A 9,122-nucleotide genomic window follows, 5' to 3' on the forward strand; every position below is an offset into this window, starting at 1 on the left:
ATCACAGCCAGGAAACAGTTCCCACCAGCCAATCACAGCCAGGAAACAGTTCCCACCAGCCAATCACAGCCAGGAAGCAGTTTCTATCAGCCAATAACAGCCTCATCCTCCTCCCTGCTGATTGGCCAGAAAGCCGAAAGCATGGCTAAAGTAAACTTTAGTCACCCGCCCAATCTAAACATGTCAGGGCGGAAATGTGTGACTAGATGTCCGCTGTGATTGGTTACAGGACTCGAATGACGTCACTGGCTGGCAAACACGGCGCTTGGATGGCATTCTCCCCGGAAACCTGATGGTGACGTATAAAACGTGCGACCGAAATTTTTTGAACTACCGAGGTAAATACTTGACATTTTGTGTTTATTGCTAGAAATTCGTGCTTATTGTAGTCTTGTCAAGGATCGGCTGCCGGTGTAATATGTTTCTGTAGGTAGTCCGCAGTGCAATGTATAGTGTGGGGGGCTTTCTGGGTGTCGTTGTTATAAAGGCGTCTTAATGGGGTTCCTCTGACTGGCTTCCTTGTCATGTCTCCTCCAGTTACAGTCATTTTACCTTCATCCACCTCCCTGAGTGGATCATGAGCCGTTCTGCTACTTTCTAATATACTTTGCATTTCATTTCCTTACTAGTTTCAAAACCTGTGCTTCCTGTCAATGAATGGGAACTTTCTTCTTTACATCCAGTGTCTGAAAACCTAATACACTCTTATTGGTTTCGTAGCTGCACCAATACACTGTAACGAACCTTTCAGCAGTGTCAGATGCTGGTTATGATTCCGGCAGGATTTCACCCAGTGGAATGTTTGTATCATGGTTTCAAAATCTCTGCTTGCTGTCAGTAAACTGATAAAAAGTATATTCGAAAGTTGCAGAACCGTGGCCTATGATAACAGGTTATGAACGGTGGGGTCGGACGGCCGGGGACCCCCGCCTACCCTTAGACTCCAGCAGTACGCCGCACGCCCCTCCACCTGCCGTGTAAGGAACTGAATCATGGCCCTACTCGAATGTGAGTTGAGACGCTAAAAACTGTGGATTTGGGGGGACCGGACGTCAGACCCCCACCCATCTCATATCCTGAGGTCAGGTCATCGATATCTACGGGTACGGTGACACGTGTTAGGCGGTACTCAGCCTACTGTATGTCAGTGGTGTCTCTATGTGACGGCGACAGCTGCAAAACAAAAAAAATCCCCACGCGCTGGATCTTGTATCGCAAGTTGCATCTTGTGCGCACCTTCATTTAGGCGCATGCGACACACGGCTCGGTTGTGTTTTGACAGCCAAATCACAGTTCTAAAGTAGCTGCGCGACAGAAAGTCGCACATATTGCGCTGCGCCGTGTAGCCTTAGCCTTAAAGGGGTTGGGGGGGGGGGGGCTTGGCAGACCTACGAAAAGAAGTACTGATCTGCTTCCTGACGCTCGCTCCCGGCTTCTTCCCTCTCCGGCCTTCGCTGCTCTGCTCGGTTTGACGCTGCTGCAGCCAATCACTGGCCACAGCAGTAACCTGCCCCCCTTGTGTCCCGTGACCAGCGATTGCCTGCAGCGCCATCAGATTGGAAGTTTACAATTCTGCGGATGTACCAATTAACGTTTTTTTTTTTTTCTCCGTACCCATTTACCTATAACCCCCCCTCCTCTTTTACTTCCCCTTCAGGTGTCCGCTCGCCCCTGCCACCATGGTGTTGTTGCCTCCCGTCTTGACAGAGGAAGAGGAAGCGCTGCAGAGGAAATTTGCCAAGCTGAAAAAGAAGGTTTGTTCAGATAAGGGGTTTTGCGGCCATCTGCGGGGAATGGCACAATCCGCCCGACCCGCAGCGGACTCTGCAGGAGTGACACTTGGATCTTGCCGAGGGATTCACTCAGTATTTTTTTTTGCGCAGAGGGCAAAATCCGCTGTGTAAATTAAAGGGGTTTTGATATTGATATTGATGGCCATCGCTAGTATCTGATCGTTCCGGGCACCTTTGCCAATCAGCTGTTTGAAGAGGATCCGACGATTCGGTGAGCGCAGCGCCGTCCTTTGTATAGTGGCTGTGCTTGGTATCCTCGCCGCCCTTGTGTGCACCTACCCGAAAAATTCGATTTCCAATAATTATTAAACCCTGCTTTTAGTACATAGTTTGCGGTTTATCAATTTGTTACCGTTTACAAGATCTCTGCTTGCTGACATTGAATTAGAACCTTTCATGTTTAATTTCGGAGGAGGGACGTCGGCCCTGGTCATGGGATGGTTGCGCTACTCGCTGTACAGTAAGAAGCCGTGCACCTGTGTGATAATTGTGTACAATGGAGAAATCTATTGGGCAGAAGTCGGGTGATTGGTCTATTCCAGTAGGACGGACGTGTGGCATTCCGGGACAGGACTGAATTCTGGGGTTGGGGGTGTCTGGAGCCACATGCCAAAAAGCATTCTTGCCAAAATAGCGCCACACCTGTCCATAGGTTACGTCTGGTATTGCAGCTTAGCTCTATCAGAGTGCTGAAATACCACACACAGCCTGTGGACGGGGGTGGTGCTGTTTTGGGAAGACAGCAGCCATGTATTTCGAATTCCGCACAAGCGTTTTAATGCTTTTTTATTGCCTCTCTCGTTCCAGAAAAAGGCCTTGCTGGCTCTGAAGAAGCAGACGTCCAGCAATCAGACAAGCCAGGCCGGCATCAAGAGATGTGAGCCATTCTCCAGACTGTAAACTGGTTGTATGGTATCAAAGATGGGCTGACTCAGTTTCTTTCCCCAGAAACAGCGCCACTCTTGTCTAGTGGTGAAGTCTGGTACTGCACCACTCCATTTACTGGCCTTGAGTTGCGCTACCAGGCACAGTTCTTCTGTTTCTCCAAGTCTCGGGATCATGCATATAATTGTATGCGTCTCTTCTTCCAGCATTATCAGACCAACCAGCAGTGGACACGGCCACGGCGACAGAACAAGCCAAGATGCTGGTGAAGACCGGCGCCATCAGTGCTATTAAATCTGGGACCAAAAACAGTGGGTTCAAGCGCTCTCGGACACTAGAGGGCAAACTCAAGGTGAAATCCCTATTTTACCACCCAGTGTCTTTTTATGGTGGGCTGGGCCCGGGCTGTAACCCAGTAGCACCTACATATGCCTATACAACCCACGCCATGGCATCTAACGTATGGCCTGGATTCAAAGATTCCGGTCATGTGGTCGAGCAGGTGTCATTTGGGAGTCATGTGACAACCAGGTGTCTCAGACAATTCCTTTAAAGAGTTTGAAAAGACTTTTGCTATGTCATAGAGACCTATCAAAAGTCTTGATCGGTGGGGGTCTGACCGTGAGCCCCCCGCCGATCACTAGAATGAGCCGAGAGAAGTATTTGCGTTGCACGGTCTCTCTCCTCGCTGCAGAAGACGGTCTCCATAAAAAGTCTATGGGCCGTCTGCGACAAGGAGAGAGAGCTCGCAATGAGAACACTTCTCTCTTCTTGTTCTGGCGATTTGGTGGGGGTCTCAGCATTTAGACCCCCACCAATCAAAACTTGTAAACCTGTTCCCCTGACATTCCCCTGTAACAGTGTGGCTGTCGATCAGGATTGGTTTCATCTTCTAAATGCAAGCAGGAATATTCCCATTTACTGACAGCAAACAGAGATTTTGAAAGTGGTGAGAATTTGAAACCCCAAAATATATTAGAAATCCGCAGAACCCTTCATCATACCCTGGTTAAACTTTATTTGCCTGGCTCGGAAGCCCCCTCTAACTATAATAAGCCTCTGAATGTTTGAACTGGGTTGACCCCCTCTCGTTTCTGCCTTTTAGGACCCCGATAAGGGCCCAGCACCCACTTTCCAGCCTTTCCAGCGCAGCGTCTCTGTAGATGAGGAGCAAGCAGAGGTAAGCATTTGGGGATTTTTATATATTTTTTTTCCCCTGCAGCAGCTGTCACATCTCAGACACCTGCTGAGGAGATGTTGTCACTTTTCTTTCTCCAGATCTCAAGGCGCAACCAAAGGAAGTCTCTCTATGAGAGGTGAGTCTCGTCCATTTACTCCCCTGACCTTGCTGTCCCCTTAGGCCTCTTTCACACGACCGTGTCCGGATAAGGTCCGAATGCGTTGCGGCAAACCCGCGCGAGGAGGTACCCAATTGCAGTCAGTTTTGACTGCGATTGCGTTCTGTTGTTCAGCTTTTATCGCGCGGGTGCAATGTGTTTTGCACGCGCGTGATAAAAAAACTGAATGTGGTACCCAGACCCGGACTTCTTCACAGAAGTTCGGGCTTGGGATCGGTGTTCTGTAGATTTTATTATTTTCCCTTATAACATGGTTATAAGGGAAAATAATAGCATTCTGAATACAGAATGCATAGTACAATGGAGGGGTTAAAAAATAATTTAACCCACCTTAATCCATTTGTTTGCGCAGCCGGCATCTCTTCTGTCTTCTTCTTTGAGGAATAAGACCTTTGATGACATCACTGCGCTCATCACATGGTCCGTCACATTATCTTTTAACATGGTGATGGATCATGTGACGGACCATGAGATGAGCGCAGTGATCTCATCAAAGGTCCTAGTCCTCAAAGAAGAAGACAGAAGAGATGCCGGCTGCGCAAACAAATGGATTAAGGTGGGTTAAATTATTTTTTAACCCCTCCATTGTACTATGCATTCTGTATTCAGAATGCTATTATTTTCCCTTATAACCATGTTATAAGGGAAAATAATAATGATCGGGTCCCCATCCCGATTGTCTCCTAGCAACCGTGCATGAAAATCACACCACATCCGCACTTGCTTGCGATTTTCATGCAGCCCCATTCACTCCTCTGGGCCTGCGTTGCGTGAAAAACGCACAATATAGAGCATGCTGCGATTTTCACGCAACGCACAAGTGATGGGTGAAAATCACCGCTCATCTGCACAGCCCCATAGAATTGAATGGGTCCGGATTCAGTGCGGGTACAATGCGTTCACCTCACGCATTGCACCCGCGCGGAAATCTCGCCCGTGTGAAAGGGGCCTAACTCATTATTTTTTTTTTCCCTCCCTCCTCAGTTTTGTAAGTTCAAGTGAGCGTATGCGAGACCCCGAGAGAGTGACAGAGGAACGAGAGAGTGACAGAGAAGTGCACCGCGCAGGAGACAAGGAGCCTCATGAACGAGACCGCGGGAGAGAACGAGACCGCGATCGGGAGAGAGACAGGGACAGAGACCGAAGTGATAGAGATCGAGAGAGGGAACGGGACCGAGAAGGTTTCCACAGGAGTATGTAACCATATATTACTTTAATCGGTCCCTGATCCCAGGAGCTCACAGTCTAATTTTCACAGCATACGCACTGGTTAATGTCAGATTAGAAAAACATGGATGTTTTCTCTCGTACACAGCGCCATTCTGCTCCAGTGGCTGTTTCTGGTATTGCAGCTGGGCCAGATTCAAAGAAATTGGGTTGAGCTGCAATACAATGCACAGCCAGTCTGCAATAGTGGCGCTGTTTCTGGGGAGGGGAGGGTGAAGATTGCTAGCCTGTGAGCCCACAATCATTTTATGGGGAGGGTTTAAATATGTTTCTCTGAAATGTTCTCCTGTTCTGCTCGGTGTGCACAGGTTCCGATTCCTTCCCAGAGCATCGCGCACCCAGAAAAGGAAACACAGTGTACGTTCACGGCGTGGGCATGAAGAAGCAGGTGCTCACAGATGCCTTCTCCAAATTTGGGAAGATCATAGACCTTGCGACCGATGCTCCACGGAAGTAAGAGCACCACAGGACAGGTATTGATGGGGTTGCAAAGAGGGGGCGGTAATAATCTGACTTTGTCTTCTGTCCTGCACAGCTGCGCTTTTGTCACGTTTGAGAAGATTGAGTCGGCAGACCAGGCAATCCAGGAGGTGAGATCAGGCCACGACTTGTCATTATGTCTGGATTGACTGGGTGTGGAGCCTGCGGCCACCACTAGGGGGAGCTGCATACTTTTCACTCATTAAAAGGGTTGTGCACCTTTTCTGCAAATCCCCCTTCTTGGACAGACCTGCGAAGGGAAGCATACTTATCATGATGCTGGCTCCTTCTCTCCTCGGCTGTGCTCCTAGGATGTAAACTTGCATTTTGAATCGCCTGCAGCCAATCGCTGGCTACAACGATGACCTGCTCCCCCCTGCGGCTAGCGATTTGCTGCAGCAGCCTCAAAACGTAAGCTTACATCCTGGGTGCGCAGTGGGGGAGAGAAGCCGGGAGCCAGCGCTGTGAAGCAGGTAAGTATGCTTCTCTTTGCAGGTCTCTCAAGGGAAGAGGGGGTGCCAAAACACCACCACGCATAATAAAACGGTATGCAGTAGCATCGTAAGCTCCCCCTAGTGGTGGCTGCAGGAAGACACAATTTGTGGCAGGGGTTTTGGAGCTCTGTATATTTAAAAACAAAGGGATGCATGCTGTGAATGAGCGGCTCCAGGTTATCGTTGTCAGGTATATGACGGATGTTCTGCTTCTCCAGCTTAATAACACGATGATAGAAGACGTCTCGGTGAGGGTCAGCATAGCCCGGAAACAGCCCATGCTGGATGTCGCCATAGAGAATTCCTTGTGGGGTCAGCTGGGTGAGTGTTTGGCTGCTTACAAGTCTCACAAATCAGATGTGTTTTTGGAGAGACTTTGGCTACATGCACATGTCCGGCCCATGTTTTGCTTTCCACAAATCATGGATGCCACCCGCCTGCTTGCGGAACGGGCGGCAAAACGGACAAGAACAGGTCAGGTTCTATTTTTTGGGGGGGAGGGGGCCACGGAACGGAGCAACATGTGTTCTCTCTCTCTCTTTTTCTCTCTCTCTTTTTCTTTCTTTCTCTCACTCTTTCCCTTTCTTTCTTTTTATCTTTCCCTCTCTTTTTTTTTCTCTGTCTCTCTCTCTTTCTCTCTCTCTTTCTCTTTCTTTCTCTCTTTGTCTGTCTGTCTGTCTTTCCGTTTTTTTGTTTTCCTGTACTAGTTTGCTTAGTGTACACAGCTCCTATGCAGAGCTATGTGTCTCCATGGTTACAGACTTTAAACAAGTAATCTTTGTAGTCAAATGATTCTGTATACTCATGTTATGTTTGTAGGCCATAACCAGGGAGACACCTAGGTCGGCGTAGGTGCTGTATACATAAAACGGTAGATTTTAAAATCCAGGCTGTTGCGAAGTTGCTTTGTTTCTCTATTTAAAAATTTTGGTTATAAAAGTAAATATAGGGCATATTCACTTTTGCAATCAAATTTTTAAGAGAGGGGAGAAGAGCAGAATGTGTAAACCATGGTGCCTCCTCTCCTCAGCCTACCACGACACCGCAAATGGATCCCACAAGGACAAGAGAGCTCATGTCATCTACTCAGAAGATTATTTCAGTGCAACGTCCTCCAGCTCAGGCAGCACTACCGGGTGACCGGTGCAAAAGAACACCCATGTGGGGCGGGATAAGAAAGAGGCGTGATGTGTAAGATTTGTTAAGTTAAAGGGGTTCTCCTGCCATAGTGTTTTATAGTGTGCCGATACAGGTGTCATAAGGTTAGTCTGACTGGGTGACTGTGCATATGACTTGCATCGCTGGGGAAGATGGGAGTAAAGTCAAACACTTCTTGGACCTCTGCCAATTAGTGAGGACCTGTGCTTTCCTCAGAGACTATGGTGGGAAAAAACCCTTTAAAGGGTTTCTCCAGGAATAAAAAAAAAAATGAAAATACTTAAATATTATTTTATAATAAATATATTCACAAATACCTTTCATTACTTAGAATGGCTTGTTTTGTCTAGGAAGCAGTCATTAGTAGAAATAAAATGGCTGCCGTCCTACCAGTACACACAAAACCTGTTCTTATCACACAGGAGGACAAGTTACTTTACAACACTGAGCTGAAGAGCTGCCTCATCCTCCTCTCTGTTCTGCTCGTCAGGAATCATGATCCTGAATACAGGTGAATCTCTGTGGGAATGGAGATGATGAGGAGACATGAGAGGAGGATGGGGTGTAGTAATGAGCAGCAACACGTTACCACAGCCTGTCCATCCTCTCAGTACTTCATGTCTCCTCATGAACTCCATTCCCACAGAGATTCAGCTAAAGTTCCTATAATCTGTATTTAGGATCATAATCCCTGACAAGCAGAGAGGAGGATGAGGCAGCTCTTTACCTCAGTGTTGTGAAGTAACTTGTCCTGCTGTGTGATTAGGACAGGTTTTGCGTGAACTAATAGGACAGCGGCCATTTTGTTTCCCCTGATGATTGCTCCCCCGACAAAACGGGGCATTATAAATAATGAAAGGTATTTGAGAATATATTTATAATAAAGTAATATTTACGTATTTCCTTAATTCCCGGAGAACCCCTTTAAGGTAATTTGTCATGTAGTTAAGTGAACAGCTTTAAGTGTAACTTGTAAATGTTGAATACTGTATAATAAATGTGTACTACTACTCCCATCCTTCGTGTTATAACTACTTTAACCACTACCCTTTCATCTCCTTATGTACATAGAGCTGTGAGGATTACAGTATACTAGTCGTCCATCTGCGTATGCTTCCTTTAAATCTCAAATCCAGTAGTCTGGTAATCTGGCACTTGCTTTGAGCACAGCGCTGAAATATAATAGAAAAGACTTGGCGTAAAAACCTTTTGGAAAGTTCCTCTGATTGAAAAAAAAAAAAAGTTTGCAGATTTTGGTCTTTCTTCCGATTTTACCCTTAAAAGATAATACCTGTCTAGTAATCCAGAATGTCTGATAATCTAGTACATACCAGAACCCACTGATGTCTGATTAGAGAAATGTTACCGTGTGCGATGCTGTATTTCCTTTGGAATGTAAGTGTTAAGGTTAAAAAGGTTTATAGAATAATTCACTCTTGGTGGTCTAGGGTGCTAGAGGGGTTAATGTCAACTTTCCTGATGGTCAGTAGTTAAGAAGTAGTTATTTCAGACTTCTCCAGGGATGTGGAGGGGTTAATGCCTGCTTCCCTGATAGTCTGTGGTAGAAAAGTCAGACTTCCCTGGTGGTCTAGGGTAGTGGAGGGGTTAATATTTGTTTCCCTAATGGGTAATGGTAGGGAAGTAGTTAATATCAGAAGGATCCGGGGATCTAGAGTTGTGGAGGGGTTAAATGCCTGCTTCCCTGATGGTCAGTGATACAGAACCCT

At 47.0% G+C, this 9,122-nt stretch overlaps 1 protein-coding gene across 2 annotated transcripts; it reads left to right on the forward strand.

Moving 5' to 3' along the window:
- Window positions 1–270: 270 nt before the first annotated feature.
- Window positions 271–7,703, forward strand: NELFE (negative elongation factor complex member E). 2 transcript variants are annotated; one of them, XM_044306351.1, is made up of 11 exons: window positions 271–338; window positions 1,658–1,754; window positions 2,601–2,670; window positions 2,885–3,030; window positions 3,784–3,858; window positions 3,957–3,994; window positions 5,021–5,229; window positions 5,572–5,716; window positions 5,799–5,853; window positions 6,456–6,558; window positions 7,268–7,703. In XM_044306351.1, the coding sequence occupies exons 2-11, from the start codon at window positions 1,680–1,682 to the stop codon at window positions 7,375–7,377; spliced, it is 1,026 nt and encodes a 341-aa protein (XP_044162286.1). In that variant the 5' UTR covers window positions 271–338; window positions 1,658–1,679; the 3' UTR covers window positions 7,378–7,703. The 2 variants fall into 2 exon arrangements, with proteins under 2 accessions (XP_044162286.1, XP_044162285.1); XM_044306350.1 differs by lacking the exon at window positions 271–338 and adding an exon at window positions 990–1,008.
- The last annotated feature ends 1,419 nt before the right edge of the window (window positions 7,704–9,122 follow it).

The sequence above is a fragment of the Bufo gargarizans genome, chromosome 9 (assembly GCF_014858855.1).
Source record: "Bufo gargarizans isolate SCDJY-AF-19 chromosome 9, ASM1485885v1, whole genome shotgun sequence".
NCBI classification, from domain to species: Eukaryota; Metazoa; Chordata; class Amphibia; order Anura; family Bufonidae; genus Bufo; species Bufo gargarizans.